This window comes from Tachysurus fulvidraco, chromosome 16 (genome assembly GCF_022655615.1).
Source record: "Tachysurus fulvidraco isolate hzauxx_2018 chromosome 16, HZAU_PFXX_2.0, whole genome shotgun sequence".
NCBI classification, from domain to species: domain Eukaryota; kingdom Metazoa; phylum Chordata; class Actinopteri; order Siluriformes; family Bagridae; genus Tachysurus; species Tachysurus fulvidraco.
Genome location: NC_062533.1, coordinates 478259 through 503221, shown reverse-complemented (window position 1 = coordinate 503221; position 24963 = coordinate 478259). Strand labels below are relative to the sequence as shown.

The 24963-nt window shown below is 37.1% G+C and overlaps 2 protein-coding genes and 1 long non-coding RNA gene across 7 annotated transcripts; all 3 read left to right on the top strand.

The window, feature by feature from the left end:
• Window positions 1–787: 787 nt before the first annotated feature.
• On the top strand, window positions 788–2520 carry LOC125139082. The gene is made up of 2 exons (XR_007138197.1): window positions 788–924; window positions 1329–2520. It is a non-coding gene; the product is annotated as an uncharacterized LOC125139082 (long non-coding RNA).
• Window positions 2521–7052: 4532 nt separating this feature from the next.
• On the top strand, window positions 7053–9437 carry LOC125139070. Its single transcript, XM_047801957.1, has 5 exons — window positions 7053–7225; window positions 7587–7719; window positions 8005–8085; window positions 8330–8537; window positions 8863–9437. Exons 1-5 carry the CDS (start codon window positions 7124–7126, stop codon window positions 9038–9040), a joined length of 702 nt encoding a protein of 233 aa, XP_047657913.1. The 5' UTR covers window positions 7053–7123; the 3' UTR covers window positions 9041–9437.
• Window positions 9438–9509: 72 nt separating this feature from the next.
• On the top strand, window positions 9510–19624 carry LOC113636854. 5 transcript variants are annotated; one of them, XM_047801955.1, is made up of 14 exons: window positions 10073–13799; window positions 13894–13992; window positions 14420–14652; window positions 14732–14910; window positions 14994–15087; window positions 15273–15617; window positions 15829–15946; window positions 16054–16115; window positions 16210–16327; window positions 16653–16769; window positions 17062–17253; window positions 17534–17686; window positions 18295–18497; window positions 19188–19624. In XM_047801955.1, the coding sequence occupies exons 4-13, from the start codon at window positions 14852–14854 to the stop codon at window positions 18495–18497; spliced, it is 1461 nt and encodes a 486-aa protein (XP_047657911.1). In that variant the 5' UTR covers window positions 10073–13799; window positions 13894–13992; window positions 14420–14652; window positions 14732–14851; the 3' UTR covers window positions 19188–19624. The 5 variants fall into 5 exon arrangements, 4 of the variants coding, with proteins under 4 accessions (XP_047657912.1, XP_047657911.1, XP_047657909.1 ...); XM_047801953.1 differs by having other exon boundaries at window positions 16024–16115; XM_047801954.1 differs by having other exon boundaries at window positions 10077–13799; window positions 16024–16115; window positions 18301–18497.
• The last annotated feature ends 5339 nt before the right edge of the window (window positions 19625–24963 follow it).

Sequence of the window (24963 nt, the reverse complement as noted above, 5' to 3'; positions counted from 1 at the left end):
TAATGTCATGTGACCAAATAGAATATCTGATGCAGTACACAGTGAAATGAAATGTTTGTCCAGGAGCGTGGTGCTACATAAAGAAACTGACCTAATGTAACATACAGAAGACAATGAATGAACAGATGAAATCAAAAACAGTGTTTATTGATAGTTCAGGTCTGAGGTAAAGCTGCAAAGCGTGGAGACGTGATGAAGGACGCTTCACCCGTGCTCCGATAAACACACGCTCGATAAGGAGTTGAATCTGGTAACGTGCAGATCAGGATCTGGAAACGCTACTGAGAAGAAGAATGAGAAAGTCGAGTTAGTAAGCATAGCATACGAGACTGGACAGTGAATGAAGGTGAGAGCGTGGCTTAAATAGTCTGTGAGCAATTAGTGTTGAGTGACGCCAGGTGATGATTATCAGAACTCCGGTGATTGAGATGTGTTAATTGATGAAATGTGATTTTTTTTAAGCAGGATAATTATCCAATGCACACCAGATGCTTTTTGATAGATTATTCCCAAAACCCTGATCTAAAGCCTATAGAGCTTCCATTGGATGCCATGAAGAAGACATTGTAGATTTTTGATGCTTTATTATTTATTATAAACAGACAGTGTTTTTTGGGTTGGAGAAAAATTCCACGGTAACTGTTACAGAAGTCAACAAAAGGTTCAGTGACACAAAGGAATGTTCACAAAAGCTTCTGAGGGGCTGAGAGTCTTGTGAAATCTGTTTTTCAACTAACAGCGTGGGCACACACACACACACACACACACCAGTTACTTGGAAGTATGATGTAAGGTCCAGAACCACCCTTTTTATTTGATATAAATATGAGAGAATGCAGCTTCTGTCTCATCCATAAGCTTGCATTCTTCACAAGAGATCTTTTAAAGAAGGCATTTTTTTGCTACCTGCATCATCAGTTCCTTGTAAGTGTTCAATTTATTCTTGATTACATTATGTATGTAATTAACTGTATAGGTAGATTACTGGGTATGTAGATTATAGCATTACAGCTCAGATTTCTGAATTTTGCCAGTTAACACCCACTTCTGTGTTTATTAAAATAATAATAATAATAATAATTATAATAACAACAACAATAATAATAATAATTATTGTTGTTGTTATTATTATTATTATTATTATTATTATTATTATTATTATTATTATTATTATGTTGATCCCAAAGATTTACTATGTTAAATGTTAGTGATGGTGTAACATAGGGGTCTCAGACACAGATAAAGCTTTCCAGAATAACACAACTTTCACAAGTCATAAGTTTCACACTGACATGCTAGCCCATGTGCTTTTTATATGTTGCTAACAGGAAGTGGGAGAGGTAATCGAAGAGATTATTAGAACACAGAAGACGGAATCCTTTTGTAAAACATTACCCTGGCCATTAGCATGCATAAAGTCATCTAATAATACAGTTGTTTAATGAAGCTTAATGAGCTGAATTAGCACATAATATCAGCAGTAACTCATGCTTCAGGCATTTTATTATCATGTCATACCTGGCCAATGTTGTTGAAGTTGGTGGAACTGGAGGAGCTCCTTTCAATTTTAATGACACTCAAAATGGATCCATATTGCAAAAGATCTATGTTTGGGTCTGTGAAGATACGGTGAAAGCCATTAAAGTGTGTCTTACTGATGGCCAGTCCAAACAGTTTGGTATTCCTGCTGGGAATCTGCAAGAGTTTACATTTGTAGATGGAGAGCATTTCACCTCCCTTTCACTTTGGCCAAATCAAAATAATACACGTCTGGGTGCGATAAAATTCACGACAAGTCACTCCCGGAATTTCTATGCAAGCTTGACAAATCAGAGACTGCAACCAGAAGTTAGAGTTGATATTGCCTCTGGGATCTGCATGGGAATCAAAGGATGTTCAGGGAGTGATGTGGATCGCTTAGGCTTTAAGTTTGTCAAGAATTTTTAAAATTAGTAAAAGTCCTACAATGGTGTCACTTACACTGTTGGAAATGTGGTTGTCAATTAATCAAACATCTTAATCAATCTCATATATTAAATCATTTTAATCAATAATGTTTCTGTTTGAAGTTAGCTTAGTTTGTTTGTTTTAATATTAGCTTCTCATAATAATGATTCTTTTTTTTCTTTCAAATCTGTTAACCAATGATTTGATTTATTTTGCTGGTTCAGACAATTTATTCTGTTAGTCTACCAGTGGTGCAAGACTAAGACACAGTTTAGATTAATTAAACATTCTTTACAAATAATTCTGAGTAATGAACAAAACATCTCATTTGGTGATTTTTAGATCTAATTTGACTTATATGGAATGCTATATGGAACAATTTGATCATTTTCTTTTGACATATTCTGTCAGGATTGTTGCACTTTGCACGCTTTGGCCAAGTGCTTTTGTTCTGTGTCACGTGTCTGCCCCGCCCTTGTCTCTTCTCCCCCGCCTCTGCACACCTGTTCCTCATGTGTTAATTGTGTTGTGTATTAAACCATGCCACGTTGCCTAGGTCGGCGTGAAATCCCCTTCCTTTGTCATGTCATTTGTCAAGTCTTTGTCCCTGTTTGGTGTTTTTCAAGTTAATAACCCTGTTTATTTTTATCCCCACGTCACTGACATATTCAGAAGATTACAATCTGTTATGAATTCCATCAGTAAAATCAGTCTCAATTGAAACTGAGCACCTGACTTGTTTTTTCTTTTGTATATTTATGTATTATTCAAGATTCTTCCTGAGCACTAACACTAAAAAGTTTTCCTGTTAGAGTTTGAAAATCATCAACAGGTCTGTTCTGAATCCCAGTCTTCCCAGTAAATTGTTTCTATATGCTGGAGTAAACAACCACTCATACACTACTTGAGCACATTTAAACTAATTCATGTGATTATTTTGACTTAAGAACATTTTTTCTATACTTTTATGTCATTTTTCTACACTTTAATCCAAAGCTTGTGTCTTGTCTTGTCTTGACCTCCAAAAAGGTCACTCAATAAACAGCTTGTTTACATGGCTGTCTGCCTCAACACCCTTCACTTCTTCAAAGGCACAAAGGAAATCAAGTTGTTTTTAAATCAGATTTTTTAAAAATAAACTGGATTCATTACTGTGACAGAATTAGCAAGAAATTCCCCACGTTATAATAAAGTCATTTTGCGCAGGTTACAGATTTCCAATGAGATTCCATCATTCTTTATTAATAGAAGATATTAAATGTGTGTCTTATCAACTTAATAAACTGCATTCATTTCTTTGACAGCATTAGAACATTTCTCCACAATGCACCAGTTTTGGAAGAATCAGCCTCTGTTTTCGAGTCATAGGAATATGTTCCTGTCTCGGTTGTTTGTTGACACTTGGTTCTAGTTGTAAAGATTTCCTCCCATAACAGTTTCACTTCTGAAACACGTTATCTAGAAATCCAAGTGCCTATGAGTATGAGCAATGAGATAAGAAATGTAGCATCTTGGACAGTTTTATGCAAGCTTCAAAAGTTGGGGTCTGAAACCAGAGGTTCAGGTTGATGTTGCATTTGGGAATAACATGCCTCAGAACTTCCACAAACATTAAGCAAACTCTAAACTTTCATATTCTGGAAAAATAAATAAATGATTTAAATCCATTTTCTCCAAGATCTGTACTTCTCCAGAGTGTGCAAAAAGGCAAAGACAATCACTCTGGACCCCTCACATCCAGCACACTCACTCTTCGAACTGTTGCCATCTGGTCCACGCTACAGAGCCCTGAGCACCAGAACGACCAGACTTAGGAACAGTTTCTTCCCTCAGGCAATCCATCTGATGAACACTTGACATACACAGAACACACAACTCTATTCTTACATTATTTACTTAAAACACATACTTACTCATTTATATTTCAATTTCATTCATTTATTCATTCATTCATTCTCTACCACTTATCCGAACTTCTCGGGTTTTTCCACTGTACATACATCTGTCTATATTATGTGTTGTCAATGCCATTCTGTTTACACTGTGGAGCTTCTGTACTAGAACAAATTCCTCGTATGTAAAAACATACTTGGCAATAAAGATCTTTCTGATTCGGATTCTGATCAATGAGTATGCACTGGTAATTAACAAACAAACACCTAATAAATAATTAATTGTCATCCAATAATAAAATTGGTTGAAAATGTATTATCTTTGAAGATTGAGAGCACTTTGGCCTCATCAAAGAGATGTGTCTCTATGGAATCAAATTCAAGACAAATCAGCTGACTCTGTCCTGGAAAAACCCGAGAAGATTCGCTTACTGTGAACATGGGTTTAATAAATGCCTGTTCTATTGTAAACAAGACTTTTATTTTGAATGACTTTAATATTAGTCATTGCCTGGACATTCTCTTCATTACTGAGACTTGGCTAAACGATAATGACATGAGTCCTGTAGCTGAGCTTTTACCACTGGTCTGCCAGTTCTTACATACTTCGTTGATAAATTGTCGTGGGGAGGTCTAGCTGCTATTTTTAGTAATTTGTTTAAATGTAAGCAGCTCCCCACGGAGAATTTTAAATCCATTGAAGTTCAAGTTATGAGGATTGACATGTCTATGCCAGTGTACTATGCCATTAGTTTATAGGCCACCTGGTTACTATAAGGATTTCCTTGAAGATTTTTCTGTTTTCTTTTATCTGGTGTTAGAACATGTGCTGACAAGATTCTGATTATGGGGGATTTTAATATTCATGCCAAGTTGAAAGTAACAAATGAAAACCCCCAAAAAGAGCATGTCATGCAAAAATCAACCAAAAACTCTCGCAACGTTTTTGCAGAAATAAAAAACACACACACCTCCACACACACACACACACACACACACACACACACCTCACACGCACACGGGGCTGCCTCCTTCATCTGGCTAGAAAAATTTGACACCCACACCTTCACCCCCGATCTTCTCAATATATACCCTGGTGCTCCTACGAGCCTCCTCTTTGGTTCCCAGTATTTCTTGGAGTCCCAGGTGCCATATCACCTTATTTATCGGCATCACCTCCTATGTTTTCTAAATACACTGACCTAATTTCCCCTTATTTCCCATCACCTTTTCCCCATATGCCCATTTATGGATTTTCCTCCCCTTAGTTCTCAGGGCCTAGGTCTGTGAAACAATGTCTTTTTCATTCTACATAACAAGTTATCGCTATGAGCTAAGGTCTGAGAACCATGGTCTTCTTCATTCTCCATAACAATTTATGAGCTAAGGTCTGGGAACCAAGGTCTTTTCCATTCTACATAACAAGTTTGTATTTGTTATACAAACATAAACACTGTAAAGTCTCACCAAACTTATGTTGCAGTGTTCTGGACTACCTTGTCATTTCCACTATATACCCCAACCCAGTCTCACGGCAGTTCGTGACAGAGGTCACGAAATGTAATCTGTTTGATTCGTGTTCGTGGAGACGAATTTTCCTTTTTTTCGTGTCACTCAGCACGGACTTTCGATCTAATGTATTTCAATAGGAAGCATCTTTCGTGTCTGCACCACGTTTTTTTCTGCCACTCGGAAGCATTGTTTTTGATCATTTGTTATTCATTTTTAAACTTTAAGCACTACATTACTCAACATTCAACCAGGAGATTTTATCCTTGTTTTTATTGCTTTGTGCTATGGTCTACTTTTACTGTGTTGAAGACGTCAGCTAAAACTACATGATGACCCACCGCCAATTCTCTTTTAATGACATCCTCATCTTTCTTTCAACACATAAACACGAAAGTGTGCTTGATAATTCAACAATACGATGTCATGACCATCCATATTATTTTATTCTCCTTTTATTATGTCCCAGTCTCACGGCAGTTCGTGACATAGTCACGAACTGTAATCCAATGATTCGTGTTCGTGGACACGTATTTCCCTTCTTTCAATCTAATGTATTTCAATAGGAAGCGTCTTTCGAGTCCGCTCCACGTTTTTCTTTCTGCCACTCGGAAGCATTAGGACAGTAAACTAAATACTACAGTACCCATGAGCCTTTTCTACTTTTACTATGTTGATGATGTCAGCTAAAACTACCTGTTGACCCACCGGCAATTCTCTTTTAATGACATCCTCATCTTTCTTTCAACACACAACACTGTTTTCTACTTTTACTATGTTGATGATGTCAGCTAAAACTACCTGTTGACCCACCGCCTATTCTCTTTTAATGACATCCTCATCTTTCTTTCAACACATAAACACGAAAGTGTGCTTGATAATTCAACAATACGATGTCATGACCATCCGTTTTATTTGATTCTCCTTCTATTGTGAGGAAGGGGGATTAGTTGTGGTTATTGATTGAATTAAAATAAAAATAAAAAATCTATTAAATTAATTAGTGGACGCCCGCATTACCCGTGAGCCTCAGCGGAGACGGCTGCTATGGAGACGGAGCCAACCCGCTTTGCGATTGGTTGATTTCTGCAGGCCGCGAATTCTCCTTCATTGCGCTCAAAACCACTTCCCAGGTAAGCCACGAGACTTGAATGTGATGATCAAATTTGTTTAAATGTTATAATTGATGCTTTTCTTTGCCATTAGACTCACATGGTTTACATGTTAGCGCAACGAATTAAAGGCCGACCAACTGTTTCCATATTAACAGTAAAAAAAGAAGAAGAAGAAAAAAAAAAACGACGCGCCTTTTGTGCAGTCATACAGAAAATGGGAAAAACGTGAATTTTATTGATTTATTAAGTATTTTAGGGACAATTTGTCACATTTTAAACATTTTTTCAACATATCTAGCCTTCACTACATAATGAACTTTTTCTGTTCTCCCTGCAGATCCCGTCATACTTCACCTTCACCCTATTTAATCACCTCATTTCCTAAAACCAAAGGCACTTTTAAGAGCCAACCTCTATCTATCTATCTATCTATCTATCTATCTATCTATCTATCTATCTATCTATCTATCTATCTATCTATCTATCTATCTATCGCTCTCTCTATCTCTCTCTGTCCATCTATATTTCTATCCATCTCTTCAATATCTATCTGTTCTCTCTCAATTTCTCTATTTCTCAATCTGTCTGTCTTTGTCTACTTATCTGTTATTTTTCTTTGTCTATCAGTCTGTCTGTCTGTCTGTATCAGTCTGTGTTGCAATGGCCACCAGATATGTATTTGACCCACAAAACCCCCATTACCAAGAGGGGAAACGCATGGTTCTTGAAATGGAAATTGATCGCCTTATAGCTGAATGCAAGGTCAGAGTTTTTATATACCTCAATCATGTTATACTTGAACATACAGATGGGGGACAAATTAAAGTAAAAACATAATGAATGTGGAAGGATGAGTGTATTAGATTTCAGACAGGTATATTGCATGATGAGTTAAGCAATTAACATCCTATCATGCTCTCTGGCATATGTAAATGAGGGAATATATTTTGGAAGAATGGAGCTCCATCCCCTGAGTTAGAGACTTCTATGCCAAGGCTCATTCAAGCCGTTAACACCTTACTAACACACTATGTTGTGTTTTCTTTTCACTAGTTACATTTCTTTTGATTCCAGTACATTGAACATTATCAGTCTTACAAGAAATATTCACTCCAACACACAGAGAGCAACTTTGGAGAGGAAACGTGCAGGCTCTGGAGGAGAACCTCCACGGACCTCTAAAAGGGTCTTTAGAGGGGTAGGTTGTGGCAAGCCAAGGGGAAGGCGAGGAGGGCGACGCAAAGCCTCAGCTACAGGTTATATGTGAATTATTTGACGTTTTTTGAAATTTCCTATGTAAATAGTGGACCAACTGAAATTAGAACACTGATTGATTGATTGAGAATGTAAAATTCTCCAATATCCAAAAAGACATTAAAAAGTTCATAAACCTTTTTGTGGCACTATTATAGAAGACATTACCAAGTACTTAACAGAAATATGTCTGATTTCAAAAATTGTTCAGTATATACAGTAGGTTGAAAAAAACAACATTAATGCAGTTATAGCCTAACCTGTTGTCATTCTTCTGTGTTTTACAGTCACATACCCTCCGGTTGAGCGTTCCCTGTCATCCAGTGTGGAGGTTCCCTCAGAAATACTAAATCCTCAAGAGGAATTTGGTAAATAACAGTGATGGATTTAAGTTTAAATCTAAAATTCATGTAAAAGTAAAGTAATTAAAGACAAAACCCTTAGACAAAACTGTCAGTGCAGTAGATGGATTAAGAACACAGTAGTAAATGTAGTAAAGATGTGGTCCAGTTTGATACTGAATCATGAAAGTTTATTCAAATTATTGATCAGTTGACTTTTTTAATTGGCCCTCATCGTCCTTTACAGCTTTATTTTGTATTTTCTTTACAGAGAAAAATATGGAGAGACTCTCAAATATTTTGGCATCATGTCTTTCTGCTGAGCCTCAAAGAAGCTCTGCTTCATCATGGTCTTTTCGGCAGCAGAAAGCCTCAGGGCGCTGGAAAGAGGCAAGACCATACCACCTACAATGCCTTATCGCAAAGGAGGCTGTTGGTCATCCCTTGTGTTGCCTTTGCCACGAGCCTGCTGTTATTAGGTTGGTTTTCAATAATATTAAACTTTAATTACCCAGGGTCAGTTTGCTGAGAATTAATGCTCAGTAGCGTGCTTTATAAGTTAAGTTGCATGTCTTGTGGAATGGTAGAAAACTTGGATACCGAGTTGAAAACCACATTAATGACAAGTTAATTTTCATTAAGGAACTTTGTGCTGTGGGGTGATATTGCTAAACATTGAGCTATTATGCAGTCCTATAAAATCAAATCAGAACTACTCAAAGTAAATTTGAAATAACTTAAATTATTCACCTGAAATAATGTATTTATATTAGAATGTTTTTTTGTTTTGTTTTTTCTCCCTAGGTGCAGAGAGTGTCTTCCTGAGGATTGGTTCTGTGGGGACTGTGATGTATTGCATCACAAAAAACAGCCACTCCACAACAGGGAAAGTGTGATTCGTGGGTTTTTTGAAGCTGTGGGAAAACAATTTTTTAAGTCATTGTTTTATTTCCTTTTAGTTCTAGCATATTTCTGTGGATAATATAGAAGCCCAATCAAGTGACAAGGCTAGTTAAATTCAAACTTTACATTAGACTTGTGGTTTCTGTATCTCATAAATATCGAAGGAAAGGGGCAAGGTAACTCAGGGTATCATCTGTCTCTTTGCGCCATTTGTCCGATTGTTATGTTAATGGGATTAAGGGTGGGTGAAATTCCAGGATCTGGTGTGGGGGCTGTTACATCCTTTCATGTTTTGATGGTCACCCGAGTGTTTTGTCGCTATCTGATTGGACTGCCCCCTAAAATGTGTATATTTACAATGTATTACAACTTTAAGTCAGACTTGATGACTGCAGCACCCGTGCCAGTACGCTCTGACTTGCAGACTCGTTTCATCGTGTATCTACAATAAAGACTACTGCACAAGGATATCCAAGTCTCCTGGTCTTCTCTGGAAAAAGTTTACAACAGATGGTGCCGTGACCCGGATAGAGCTTCGCATCTCACTAAATTTCTTCAAAACTTTAAGCTCCAGAATCTTCAGATTTTTTCCAACTCAACTTTGGTTTGGTGAGTGTCACTCTATCCAAAGAACCTACAGACCAGTATACATGTGGTTATCCTCTGCTTTGTCAGGGAAGAGTTAACAAACAGCTGCAGGGTTTGGTTTAACTACAATTTTGGTTTATCCTCTGTTTATGCAGGGACGAATTTTGGGTTATCCTCTGTTCAGGCAGGGAAGAATTTTTTGGCTTATCCTCTGTTGATCAGAGAAGAATTTTGGTTTATCCTCTGTTGATCAGAGAAGAATTTTGGTTTATCCTCTGTTGATCAGGGAAGAATTTTGGTTTATCCTCTGTTGATCAGGGAAGAATTTTGGTTTATCCTCTGTTTAGGCAGGGACGAATTTTGGGTTATCCTCTGTTTAGGCAGGGAAGAATTTTTTGGCTTATCCTCTGTTGATCAGAGAAGAATTTTGGTTTATCCTCTGTTTACCAGGGAAGATTTTGTGGTTTATCCTCTGTTGATCAGGAAAAAATTTTGGTTTATCCTCTGTTGATCAGGGAAGAACTTTGGTCTATCCTCTGTTTATCAGGGAAGAAATTTGATTTACCCTCTGTTTATTGGGGAAGAGTTTTGGTTTATCCCCTGTACATCAGGGAAGAATTGTGTGTTATCATCTAGAAATCAGCAACAGTTATGGGTTATTCCCTACTTTAGAGAAACTAACAGTAGATTGTCTAAAAAGAGAAATCCCTAGCAATCAAAATGTTTCAAAAGAATGCAAGACTGATCCCCACTACTGAAAAAGGTGGATTAGCTACCCTTTTGTGGACTAGTGGAGAGTTCAAATCACTGTTAGATGAGCAAATGAATGTTATAGTAACAGACTCAGTCAAACAGAATTTGACAAAGAAATATGGCATTCATCCAGGCAAAGTATGGTCTATTGAAGAGTGCAAAAAGGTGCTAGGTGCTTGTATCAGAAAGAAAAATGTCAAAGGAATTATCTGTTGCCACATGGAATTTTGTGTTACCTCAGCACAAGAGCATGCCCAACATATTGCAGAGCTAGAAGAGCAAAACAAAGAATTACGTGAACGAGTATCTTCCATCACTAATGTATATCCTGACTTGCATTTCTTGTCTAACCAAGAGGGAAATAATGTGTCCTTTAGTGACCTTACTGATCAGCCAGTCAATGCTCTTGTGTGTGGAGCTCGAAAAAAAGTTCAAAGTAGAATAGAAGAGGCAGAAAATTCTCCTTGCCCAGCTCCAGTATTACAAGTGCAAACTGTCATTAAAGCTTTAGGGCCTGAAGCAATAGAGAGACTTTCTCAATGTTTGCCATCAGCACATTCAAATTTTTTTGAATTTAGGAGAGCATTAGCAAAAAAACTGCGTCTCTATGACATGTCTCTAGTGGAAGTCACTCAACTCATGTCTCAGGTGTTAACAGAATCAGAATTTAAGTGTTTTGAAAGTACGGTGTATACTTCTGATTTTAAACGTGCCAGCAAAGATGAGTTTCGAGAAGGAGTCCTTAGGATACTGAAGGATATTATTGGGCCAAAGATTGACTGGGCCAGAGTCACTAGCTGTGTGCAGAAAAAGGAAGAAACTGTAAGTGAATACACTGAAAGATTTTGTCAATCTGCAGTTGCATACAGTGGAATAGCCAACAGTCCAGATGATGTGTTAGATGATAAGGGACCATTAGTCAGGGCATGGTTTGATGGCCTTTCATCAGAGTACAGGAATGCTCTTCCTTTCTTAGACCTTACTTGGTCTATTCAAACACTGAAAAGCAACTGGGACAGGTTAGCGATCTGGGAAAGGGATTCTGATGTTAAGATAAAAGTCAGAACAGCCGCAGAATCGCTAAATAATTCCTATACAGAGACTAGGCAAGAACCCGGATTCCCTAAGAGAGAGGGAACATGTAACTATTGTGGAAAATCAGGGCACTGGGTAAAAGATTGTAGGAAAAAGCAGCAAGATAACAGAAGAAATTTACATAACCCCTCACCCACCCAGCCTGCTTATAACCCAGAGGTAGTCCATCCTCTTTCTAGTGAAACCATAGGACAGCTTGTTCAGGCCTGTACAAATGCAGTTTTAGACCAAACAATAAAAGTCAGGTGCCCAAATTCAGTATCCACATCAGAGAATCAAGCTAAAATCACCTCCTCCTGTTGGGGAAATTGGTTAACTACTCTCACAGCTCTCAACTTGGTTTTGGACCATGCCCCTGTCACTAACCCATCCTCTTGTGTGATGTCTGCAATGACTGATGTTCCTTTAGAGGATGAAGAAATGACTCATGATTGTGTTGTGCTTACACACTCATCTTCAAATGCTATTGCAGAGAGTCCGCTAAATAATGCTGATTTTGAATTGTTTGTCGATGGTTCAGCTCAGGTCATTGGAGGGAATAGAAGAGCAGGAAATGCAATGACCTCTGTATCTGATGTAGCAGCTTCTAACCGTCTCCCAGATTCCAAACCTAACACTGCAGAATCTCAGGGTAAAGTTCTTGCAGACGTTGCTGCTAAAAAAGCCTGTTCATACGGTACAGTGCAAGTTGGTACTAGAATGACAACAAGTAGTGTCATTATGCCTCCAGACTCTCTAACAGACCTCTACAAAGATGTTCCAATGTATGAAGCATGGAAATGGTTAGATAAGGGAGCCATGGTTGATTTAACAGGCTGCTGGACCAAAGGGGGAAATTATATGGGAACAGAATCACTTCTGCCATATTTGGCTCAGCAGTTACTTAACTTAAGTCACATTAGTGCAGCAGCAATGATTCAACCTTTGTCAAATCACTGGTGGAATCCTGGAATCCGGCTTGTAGTGGTATAGCCACAGAGACAGCTAAACGCTGTGTTGTATGCCAACAGAGTCAGGTCGAGTAGAGAGAGAAAACCGGACGTATTTTACAGGAGAAGTAGTGAAGAAAGTTGCCAGAATGCTACTTTGTAAAAGAAAAAGGTGGATTCATGTCTCATACTGTAAAGTAATTTCATCACCTGCAGGGATAGACTAGGACACACAGACCAGTAAGGAGCCCAGGGAGGAACCGAAGGCAGTAGGCCTCGGGGGTCAACCCGGTGGTGAAGACTTCCTTATAGAATTCCCCTTTTATTAGTTTATCCCTACCTAACTGGTCCTTAGGTGTCATAACACTGCAGATTAGGGAAAGTAAACAACAACAACAACAAAAAAAAACTATACGATCACAGAGATTCTGAAAACTAAAAACTATACGATCCTACAATAGATTCTGAATATAAACTGTAGTATGGAAATATTGCTCTCCTGCTTCTCTCTTGCTCGCCTTCTTATGTTTGTGTTACAGATACAAGGACTGAAAAGCACTGCGACAACCAAGGCAGCAGAAGCACCAAAGTACTGACATTTGAAGACATCTGCAGAACCACTGCTCAGGACTGGCAGACAACATTCTTCATTTACCTGATGACAAAAGGGAAATCATATATCAAGCTACAATGTGCACTGCAAAAGCTTCGGACTCCAGGAAACAACAAATAACTATTACCCTTAAAAAGTTTTCTTTTGCCTACATCTTAGAGTTGCACGAATGTCTATGTTAAAGCACTCATGCCAGATATATATTTTTTGTAAATAGAAAACTGAGCGTGACTTTAATTTATTTTTTATTATTGACTTAAATCTATTGTGAGAGTTATTAGAACTCTCAAAGGGGGAATTGTGGGAAAATAATTTTTTTAAGTCATTGTTTTATTTCCTTTTAGTTCTAGCATATTTCTGTGGATAATATAGAAGCCCAATCAAGTGACAAGGCTAGTTAAATTCAAACTTTACATTAGACTCGTGGTTTCTGTATCTCATAAATATCGAAGGAAAGGGGCAAGGTAACTCAGGGTATCATCTGTCTCTTTGCGCCATTTGTCCGATTGTTATGTTAATGGGATTAAGGGTGGGTGAAATTCCAGGATCTGGTGTGGGGGCTGTTACATCCTTTCATGTTTTGATGGTCACCCGAGTGTTTTGTCGCTATCTGATTGGACTGCCCCCTAAAATGTGTATATTTACAATGTATTACAACTTTAAGTCAGACTTGATGACTGCAGCACCCGTGCCAGTACGCTCTGACTTGCAGACTCGTTTCATCGTGTATCTACAATAAAGACTACTGCACAAGGATATCCAAGTCTCCTGGTCTTCTCTGGAAAAAGTTTACAACAAAGCCATTCCTCCAACCTCATGCATCATTAAAGGAGAAGGTGGATATTGCACCCATGAGCAAGGTACGTTCTCATGAAAGTCTTAATGTTGCTGTTCATGTGTGTCAGCAGCCAGTTACAGATAATCAAAATTAGTGGTTTTCTTTCTTTTTGCCAGCTTGCATTTTGCCAACTGTGAAGGTGCCAGACTGCTCCTGTGAAGGCACAAACTTCACTGTATTACCAGGCAAACCGGTGATTTTGATTACCATCAATGGTAAAAACAATATACACTACTTAGATTTCTATTTTAGATTTGATGTTTTTCATACTGGTGTGCTGTGACATTGTGCCCGTCAACACCCATGGTATTGACATTAACTGGAACAAATACAGACATCTTTTTTTTATTTTTGTCCTCTGCAAACAAAAAAAAAAATAGTTAGCTGTTGCAAAGCAGTTACATCCTTTGCATGCTTCCAGGATGAAGTCCAATCGATACAGCTATTTGGAATTTGGTGAATTAGACAAATGTAAACAATGTAGGTGTGATACTTCTCAAGAAGTATGAGTGCTATACTGGGATTATAGGAACTTAAGCAATGTCTCTCAACCATTCACAATGTGCAGAATGAACTGTTGTAAAAAAAAATAAGTAGTAAATGTTTGTTTATAATTTTTTAAATTAACTTTTTTGTTCCAAGGGCGTTTTGACTTGCATCAGCCACTATATGAATGTCAAACATGCCAGCAGCAGTGGACTCCTGATTCAAAGGACCTCCTTAGGAGTGGATATTGGCCAGCCTCTGTCAGCAATTCAACGCTTTATACACTGGACCTCCTGAGCTCCTTTCAGGAGCTCAAGGTCATCGCTCCAGGATTCTCCAGACAAGCCTTTGCAAAGCTGTTGGAGCATCGGACTAAGTGTGGAGGAAGAGTAAGTGTAATTATTACTTATAACATGTCTTTCCATAAGCAGACATCACAAATACTATTTCTTTCTATATATCTTCCAGAAAGGACATATCAACGGTGATGCACTGCAGCGGAGCTTTTTGGAGTTTGTCTACGCTTCTTTTGAAGAAGACCAGCTCTGCTGTAGTGCACCTTTCACCTGCCCAGCCTGCACGCCGGAAATGTTGGCTGTTTCCGCCGATGGGAACAGAAAGCTATATCGCTTTCACCGAAACACAAGGTGGTTTTTGTTTGTCTTTTTATTGATTTATTTATTTACTTTATATATAATGGATGGATTCTCTATTTTTCTTTCTTTCTCAGCTCTGATGATCCTAGTTTTTTTGAAGGGCTCTTTGTGGCTGAAGACAGTGTGGTGTCTACATTTGTCGACACCATACAGAAAGCACTGAGAAATGCAAGTTTTTTATCTTAACTTCACAAAATAGTTGACAAAAAAAACATATGTGTCTGACCTTGATTTCCTCCCCACTTCAACTACTTCTGCCTACCAAGTACTCTAAAATCAAATTGAGAGAATAAATGCTACATATTGTAAGACACCATTGCTTTTATTTGATTTGCTGTGTTTGTGTGTCATAGACACAGGGAAGAGGCACATGTGGGGACTCCCAGTGGACAGCAGCGAGGGAGACGTCAAGGAAGGCTTCCAAATTGGATGAAGAGGGGATGGAGGTTGCTGTGTGTCGCCATGGGTTCCTTCTGAAGGCCCTTAATATGTACAGAGGGGAGATATTTGCCTACCCCCTGTATCTTCAGAAGGAGCTCATGCCAGCCAAGGCAAAATTCTTTGCTATGGATGTGGCTTGCAAATATTGGCCATACTTGGAAAAAGCTGCTCGAGTCCTTCCTGCCCTTCAGGAGCTCACCGAAATGAAACCCTTCCTCAGCATAATGCATGCTCGAGCCCATGCTACAAAGTGTGAGGTATGTATACTATATTTGCAACATATGTACATTTGTAATGTTTACACGCACATTAATAATATGAAATGAAAAGGCTACTATACTAGGTAGCCTTTTTGCTTTACAATTTCTTGTACAGATTGTAGAGCATTTTGAGGCAATTTGTGATATAGGGATATATAAATAAAATTTACTTGAATTGATTTGAATTTCTTCCACCCTTTACTAACAGATTAAATGGAGTGGTAGGAACCAGGAAGGAGCAGGAACAACAGCCGGAGAGGAGGTGGAGCAAGTGAACAGCTACCTGTCACGTTGTGCCCTGACTACCAAATATATGTCCAAAGCAGGTGATCAGAGTGTTTGCAAAATTCCTACATACTTTTATTAGATTATGCATCACATCCTCATTATTTGCTTTCAACAGCATGGGTGGACATGGTTACTTTGCATGCAGTGGGGTGGAACCACAAAAAAAGTCTCTCTCTACATCAGGCACTTTCCACAAGATATGTGAAGGTAAGTCTACTGTTAATTGTTTTGTGTGTCCTTTTGTTGTGTGCACTTGCCAAGTTTTAATTCTGATTATTGTATTATTAACATTGTTAATCAGACTTGTCAGAGACTCCAGGATGAGACTACAAGGCTAGATGAACTCAAAGCAGAGCTACACTGCACAGATGAATTGGTGTCACAGTGGCTCTCTGATGTGAAGGAATGGGCAGCTGATGGTAAGCATGACCAGATAAAAGAAACAACAAATTTCCTTTTTTAATACTATTTGAAATTTTAAGTTCGACACTAAAGAGCAGCCAAAGATCATCATGCTGAGAACATCAATGGATTACAACAGTTGGTGACATCACCTGCCACCATAGACATCCAATGTTATGCCACATATATATGTCTGGTTTATTTTATATTCCAGTTTCCCTGCAGGAAATGCACATACCAAGTTCAATGAAGTTGGATTAAAATGAGTTTTATGTATGAATTCAAACACTGAAACAGTTCTGTGTTTTAACAGTGAATTTGTTTTCACTATTAATTCTACAGAGACACCAGATACATCTCATGCCAGTCAAGGCACCACACCCAGAGGACTTCAGCAGTCAATTGAGGGTCTTTACCTTAGTGTGAGGCAGCGGAAGCAAACCCTCTACCGTCAGAATGGTATAAATATATAATATAATAGATTGAAAAAATCAAGCTACTGTATGCATCCTACTCAACAAATACATAGAAATACAAATAGTATTATATTTCTTATTTATTAATTTATTTATTTTTAAAAAAGTAATTATATAAAGTGTGTATATAAAGTAATACTATTAATTATTTATATATACTGTGTGTGTATATATACATATATATGTATATACATATATATGTATATATACACATACATACATATTTCATTCTTACCTATAGACTACTTCTATCCCTGTACTTCATGTTTTTGTAGACAGCAGCAAGTTTCGCCACCGCCTTCGAAGGAAGCTGGCAGAAGACAAAAAACACCTCCTTCAGGAGATCCAGCACTACAATGGTCTTGTACAAGACTCTGCCACAAACATAGATGTAGCTACTGTGGAGCATTCCCTTAATGGAGAGAACAATGTGTCTCAAATATGGCCATGGGAGGTTCATGGCAGTGGTATGTCAGTTTCCAGAAGCTTCTCAAGAATTTATTTCTGCTGTATAGACTATACTGAAAAAACACACAAACTAAATGAATATTACAACACTCAATATGTTACATGCATGCCTTAGATGCATGTAACATATTGAGTGTTGTAATGTTCATTTAGTTTGTGTGTTTTTTCAGTTTTTTTATTATGTATCAACTTGAAAAGGTACATTTGTAGTTACAAAACATTGCAATGCTATTATGCAAAATTGTCTCATGCATACATACAATTGCTATTGATTCTTAGCCAACATTTCAATCAAGAAACAATTGCATGACCAAGTGATGTTGGCGATGCGACTGCAAGAGGAAAAAAGCATTTTGGTATTGGAGATGGCACAACACTGCACATGGTTGCAGAGCCTGGCAGTGGTTCTCAAGAACAAGATGGCTGAGGAGGGTAAGTTGAATCCATTTAAAGTATGAATTTCAAATGAAAAAAATAAACATTATCAGTCTCAGCCACACAATTTGAATGGAGTAGAAGGGTTATTGCTCTTTTTACCACAAATGAGGATTATAATTTGCGGTGGTAACAGGTCAGTAAGGCTTTAAAACGTTTCAAATTTGCTTGATAGATTTGTTGTATTTGTTGTACTGTGGCTGTTACATAAAAGGAGAAATTAACAAAAGAATTTTGAACATTGAATTCAGCACCATCAAACACACCTATTTCTTGATGTAACACCTGAATGCTACACAATGTGTTACTTTACCACAACTGTAGTGAAGAAGAAAACCGTTAACTTAAAACAGCGATCAGACATTGGCTGCAAAACACAGTTCTGCTGCTTTGGGGCTCACTGCATAAAGTCACCTCAGTGAGACTGATCATGTTGCCTCAAGTCAGTTTATACAGAAGCTAGCCGGGTACCATGGCAACAATACACATTAAAATTTGCTGGTATGTAGATTTGAATGGATGAAATCTTCATTGAAGTTTTTTGGCCTCATTAAGCAATCTTAACAAGCAGTTTGTCTTTAATGTAATCTCTTTTGTATTTTGAGATGTAGACAAGGGAAATGAGGGACTTTGCTGTCTCTTAAGAAGACGACTGTCAGAGGTGTCGGAACAGTTGCAAGTTGTCCTCCAACAGTACAAGACTGCTTTAGGTCCTGAGGCCTCTGTCCTTCTACATGTTGAAGCAGAAGATCCAAGTGGCCTCAGTAGTCCAGACACCAGTGAGGATGAAGAGGAAAACACAGTTTAGGTATTTATTTGTTCATATGTTCTCAAGAATAGACTTGGGGGTGTTCCATCAAGGTGGGTAAAGGAAAAACCTGGCTTATTTTGATAAATCTTGATAATTTAAGTAAGAGTTCCGTGCCATTACTGTGGCTTAAGCCCAGTTCACACCAAAGATTCACAATGAGACAAAACCATTTTAGAATGTTACAGTGATGTAAACGGGCTCTTTTCAGATTGACTCTGATGGCAACAATTCACCAATTGCTGGTTTTCGAATGTAAGGTACAATACCTGTTTCAAAAGCCAAGTCACTAAACTGTTGGCTAGTTGAAGTTTTGGATGGAGGAAAGAGATGATCAGTTTATCAATTAGTTTTGAGGAACTTAAAATTTACTCAACTCTTCAGGGCTGCTTATGTACTCTGTGCACATGCACAATGCATGCTTATTCAAGCCTGGTTAAAGTCACTGTTGACTAGAAGTGGCTAATAATTTAGTGGAATGGCTTGAGCCTGCAGTGAAAGTCAGTGTTAATTTAAGCAAGCCTTTTTCAAGTGGACAGCTTACATTAACTGCATTGATGGAATACCCCCCTGTTACTGTTACTCTTTATTTATTTGTGTATTTATTAATGCTTTACACACCTTGTTCATTCTAAAACTTCACCTTCTTATCATACCTCTTGCTTTTTTTGTTTTTCTATATTTTCCCAGATGGAAGGACTGTGTTGAAGGAAATGGACTCGCCTTATATCTGTATATTATTAGTATGCTGATTGATTAATCACATCAAAATATGTATGCATCCTATATTGTTGAAAATTCAACCTTTTCTTGACAATTTATGTCACTGTCTTTTTTTTTTGTTTGTTTTTACAAGCACATTGTACATTGGTACAGCAGATTTAGATAATACATTCAGTGCTTGTATAATGCATTAGATTGTATGTAACAGAAAAATACACTGTTCTGTATGCTATGATTATACTTTATATTGTATATTATTACAGTTGACCAATAACTTGTTTCCCTGTTTTGTTGGTGCTTTTCAAGTTACCTCAACCTCAGTCCAGTGTCATTAAATACAACCTTATGACATGTGTGACAAATATGCATTTGGTGTATTTTCAATAAATTATTTCCAAAGATGAGTATTTTATGTCTTTTATTTTTCCATACATTATTTAAAAACAAAGTTTTATGGTTGATGTAAGTAAATAGCTGGAGAAAGAAACATAAATTAAGCATTTATATGTGTAATCTTTTTTAATTTGACATCACACTGCATTATTAATACTTTAAGGCAGGTCTTTTTATTTATTTACAAACAAACTGCTCTTGGCATTAAACTTGAGATATAGACGTTATGTGTATCTAAGGTGTATATGCATAATGTATGCATAGCTTTGTATTAGTATTTTTACATTTAATGCATGTATTTTGGCATTTTTTGAGAAACAACTAGGTGTGGTGGTGAGTGGCTAGACCTGGGAGAGTTTTTGTCTATGTACAGTATGTGGGACTGTATCTGGATTGTGTTTATGTACAGTAGTTTCTGTAAATGCATAGAGGCAAACTCCTCACCTTTCAGTGAGAAAATTTTGAGACCAAAATAGGTCATCTATAGGATTTGCATAGATCCAATGAAATTGTGTTTTTATGGGGGGGCGCTTACATGGGTAACCAAATGTTTATTTTTGTAAAATGTTGCAACAATATTTTGTGAAAAATTACAAGCTATTGACATATAGGGTAATAATTATACATGAAAAAATTACAGTGAGCTCATTACATACTCATCTTTTCTCCCCACCTGTTTGTGTCCCTGATATGTGTTAAGGACCCTCTTGAAAACTAGATGGTTCATCTCAAGGGGTTTCATCCTTGTAATAAACTTGTAGTGACCAAAATGAATCGCCTTTTTAAATTACAATTCTGCTGACCATCCAGTGCATTACTACAGGTGTGTGGGAAAGCTTGAAGGACTTGGGTTGAGACTGAAAACATAGATCTCGCATGTCATCACGAAAATAATGTTAAAAATTATGCCATGTCAAACAATTTAGTGATTTTTGTCAAAGGGGTTCTGTAAAGCTATGCCTGTGCAAAGTCTTTTCATGAAATTGTGATAATTAAAAGTTTTCCTAAAGGACTGAAAGAAATTAGCTAATAAAACAGATTCTGTCATATTGTAAACTTGAAAGTGACTCATTTTGGTCACTATTTTTACATAAAAAGGAAAAACAAACAAAAGCTTCTTTTTTATATACAGGGCCTTCAAAGTGCTCTATGAAACTAGGCCTGGGATGGCTTGTGGTAATGAAAAGAGAAAATTAAAACTTTGTCTTAGAGCTAAACCAAATACATCAATTGTAAAGGTTTCAACCTGAAGAGTAACATGTCAGTATGAAGGTTCTATATGGCCCCTGCGTTCCAAATACTGATCTTTGAACCTTGGACCATGTTATAATCTAGCAACAAAAAGGTCTACAGACATGGGACCAGCTGTTAAAGAGAGCTCTGGACCTCAGCTATCATGTGAGTATAGTCACTATTGGGCACTAACTGGGGGTGCTGTAAAAAATAGCTCACAATCAATTTTCACCCATTTAAGAATTATATTTTTAAATCTGATAACACCCCCCCCCCTCTTAAAGCCCTTAAGAGGATCCACAGTTTAATACTGTCAACTTCTAAATATGGGGAATATATCACTGTATTTAAAAACTACAATTCCCAGTACAGACGTGCCAATGAACTTGTTACCTAGCATTCAAATCAGCGTCCACACTTGAAGTTCGTCCAGTTTAGGGTTAAAAATCAGTAGTTGTCTTTTAACTAGTGAAAAACACTAGTGACTATTGTTCATTTATAGTAGCTATAACCATGGTGATCCAGAAAAGTATATTTATAATTAAATTATATGCTACCCCAAATTGTCATTTCAAAGTAATCCACCTAAAACAAATTTCTCAATTAAATATGCTCAATGCAAGTTGTTTATTTATTTAATCAACTATATCACTGTCATATTGTGTTATGAGTTAACATGATGCATGGAAAAGTAAAAACAAAAATTATAATATTTTACAAGTGTTTATTGTAGTTCATTTGTGTTCTTTGACAAAAATACAAATGAAAATACACCAAATGACTATTTATTCATTAAAGAGTCATCATAACAATTTACTGACAAGATGCACAAGTTGAAACCAATATTCTTTGGCATGGAGTCCAGACAATGGTGGTGATGCAGGGCTGAAAATCTGGCTGCTGATAAGATGAATGTGGAGCTCAGTGGAAGGATCCATTGGAGCTGAATGCAATGATGACTGGAGGTGGATGGGGTGGAAGAGGGTCACGTCAATTTGCCTGAAATGACAACTGACAGCAGCTAAGGAACAGCTTTAAATTTTAAGAACTATGACACGTTTGGTTCAAGAGGCTTGAGACAAAAATATGATTGGTTTAAGAAGTAAAGTGACAACAGTCAGCTGACAAGTTTGGAGTGGAAGACAGTGAGAGTGTGGGAGAGAGAATGTAATAGTATGAAGATGGTCACTTATTGTTGAACCATATTCTAGCTTCATAATTCTCAAACAAGCCTTTCTTAACAGTGGACTGTAAGATTAAGTTAACTTGAAAAGCACGGACAACAGAACACGAAATCAAGTTATGACTGACTAGCTTCATCACTCAATCTCCTCTCCACCAATAAGCTGGTGTGTGGTGGGCATACTGGCACAATATGGCTGTCATCGCCACATCCAGGTGGATGGTGCATATTGGTGGTGGTTGAGGAGATTCCCCTTACATGTAAAGCACTTTCAGTACACAGAAAAGTACCATATAAATGTAACAAATTATTATTAATTATGTAAACTGTAATAAAATACCAGTGTAATTTATAATCATGACACATAAAAACACGTTTCTGAGTGACATCTGAAAAGGAAATTGAGTTGGATTAAGTATATTTCTATTTAAGCTTGCTTGTAGTTACACCCCATTTGTCACATTTTATCTTGTCAGATTTATCTTTTCACCACTTCAAATGCAGCACAGAAAAAATGTGATAAATAGGCAGAAACCAAAATGGATTACAATTGTACATTTTATTTATTTTTAGTCATTTGGAGAGAATCCTTTGGCTGCCAGGAATGGGCCCACTCCTTGCCACTAAAAAAAAGAAGGAAATTTGTTTTGAACTTTGTTTGTAGTTGGGTGTTTCAAATAAACATAAACCTTTTAACAAGTGTAAAGCACATATCATTACAGAACATGTTTTTATAAGTATAACAGTTTAATTTTCCATCTGTGAACTACCACCATTTGTGAAAGAGAACAGATAAATAACAAATCATTGTAGCCAAAAACAAACAAACAAACAAACAAATAAATAAATATTAACAAGTAAATTAATAATGCATGCAATAATTGATAAAGCACAAAAACAGAAGAATACATACCATACTGGACAGGGCTCCCAGTCAACCAACATTTCTGCTTTGCCCTGTCAAGAAAATAAAAAGAATTAAAACACATAAATTCAATTCTTAGCATAAGGCTATTATGTTTGGTTATAGGCACTGAGTTTCATTGATACAAAGGGTCATTGTTAATATTTACAGTATCTGATAATGAATTTTTCAGTACAAGCTCCTTCCTAATCTGTAATAAAAACACAAAAATGATCTATCTAACAATTAAATATTATATTACACTCGGCATATTGTCTACACTATGCTTTTCTTGTATGACTGTCTAACCTTTCTCACTCTTTCTCTTACAACACTCCTGATGGGGAAAGTCTCTAGGCGAGTGTGATAGGAGCAATCTGTAAACATCAAAAACATGTTTCACACATTTCTTAGATTAGGAACAAAATAAACAAATAAGAAGACTTAAGTAGTGACCAGACTTACAAGGATGACAAGTGATGTTTATCTTTAATCAAAAGTTGAACCAGGTTTAACTTGTACCCTATAGCCAGACTATTCTCAGTTCAAATGTGGTATTCTTGCTGGAACAACAATACCTCTGCTGAGCCACAGATCACAATTGAGAATACTCTACTGCTGCTGCTTCTTCTACTACTTGGCAATGCATTTTGGTCAAATTAGACACCTGAAGCCAGTTGGATTTTATAGTTTGTCTGTTAGGACTAATTATCTGTTGTAAGTAGTTAAAAAACCCAATAAAAATATAGCAAATAACCAAGGGTAAAATAGCAATGTCGACACACTGATGGAAGCATCAATCACTGCATTTACATGCACTTACTCTTTTGTGGCTTTTTCCTCTCAGGCATATGTCTTAGTCCACCTGTGGGATAGAAGATTACAGTCCAGTCATATACCCACGTAAAAAAAAAAAAAAAGACAAACATGCAGTTTGTAATGTCTTTTCAACATAAATGTGTCCCTGGTGCATCTAGATACCCCAAAAATATGAGACCAGAACATCCTCTTTCAGTAAATACGTACACAATATTATATTTGGCTCCACATTTTACATCATGTGCATGCTTATTAGCATAATAACCAGTAGGCTTCTAGATTGCTCCATCTAAAATGGCTTTTTTCAGACAGACAATGAACTGAGGGTCTGAATAAAAGGGCCAATTTAAGATAAATAAGGATTTTTTTGTAACTGTGGACATGCAAAGCTATTCTAGTGGAGTTTCAGAATAAAACTAGATTTGTAAAGTTTGTCGCAACAAACTTTGTTGCGACAAACAAACGGTACTCGGATCGCTTAGAAAAAGTAATAGCAACAAACTTCAGACCAGGGTCTACAACATGTCAGAATTTGGTGCATGTGGCTCGAAAGCCCTAGGAGGAGTTACTCTTTATAATTTTTTGTCTAAGGAAAACAGAATGTTGGCTTCTACAAAGCCAACATAAATATAGAAATAAGCATAAGAGGTCCCCTTTAAATTAATTAAATTCCTTATGAGAATCTGCTTGACAAATGAGCTATGTTAATAGAGATATCAGATCCACCAATAATTACCCTACAAACATTATTTACATACCTGACTTTTTCTTTTTGGGACTTGTGACTGTGCCCCTGGCTGACCCTGTGAAGACAGCTGTGGGTTTGGAGAAAGAAAATTACTCATATACCAAATAAAGTTTTATCTTATTATTTAAAATACTAGATATAACACAGAAGTGCTGCATGTGGTGTGGTTAGCATGAAATGTGCTCATCAAATTTCATGACAATCCAATTGATTTTAAGATTTATTGCCTTCAAGCGCTCATGGACAAACACTGAAATCTTTTTACCCCACTGACAAGAAGGACCTAAGGATTCACTGAATTTTAGACTCTCTCTTATGTTTGCTATGTAAGCACTTCTAAAACTGTGTTTCAATTGGTGCCATGAGTTTGCATGGCTTTTAGAAATAACTATACATATAGTACGCACAGAAAATGACCAAAATCAAATGTATGCGTAATTTGTGAGGCCTGATGGGAGGTGTG

Bases quoted from the DNA above. Each gene is read 5' to 3' on its own strand.
- LOC113636854 (XM_047801953.1), top strand. From the start codon at position 14,852: ATGTTGGCTGTTTCCGCCGATGGGAACAGAAAGCTATATCGCTTTCAC. The intron at 16,116-16,209 runs GTAAGTCTACTG...ATTGTTAATCAG, and splicing joins TTTCCACAAGATATGTGAAG to ACTTGTCAGAGACTCCAGGA. The intron at 16,770-17,061 runs GTATAAATATAT...ATGTTTTTGTAG, and splicing joins AACCCTCTACCGTCAGAATG to ACAGCAGCAAGTTTCGCCAC.
- LOC125139070 (XM_047801957.1), top strand. From the start codon at position 7,124: ATGGCCACCAGATATGTATTTGACCCACAAAACCCCCATTACCAAGAG. The intron at 7,226-7,586 runs GTCAGAGTTTTT...TCCAACACACAG, and splicing joins GCCTTATAGCTGAATGCAAG to AGAGCAACTTTGGAGAGGAA. The intron at 8,086-8,329 runs GTAAATAACAGT...TTTTCTTTACAG, and splicing joins AAATCCTCAAGAGGAATTTG to AGAAAAATATGGAGAGACTC.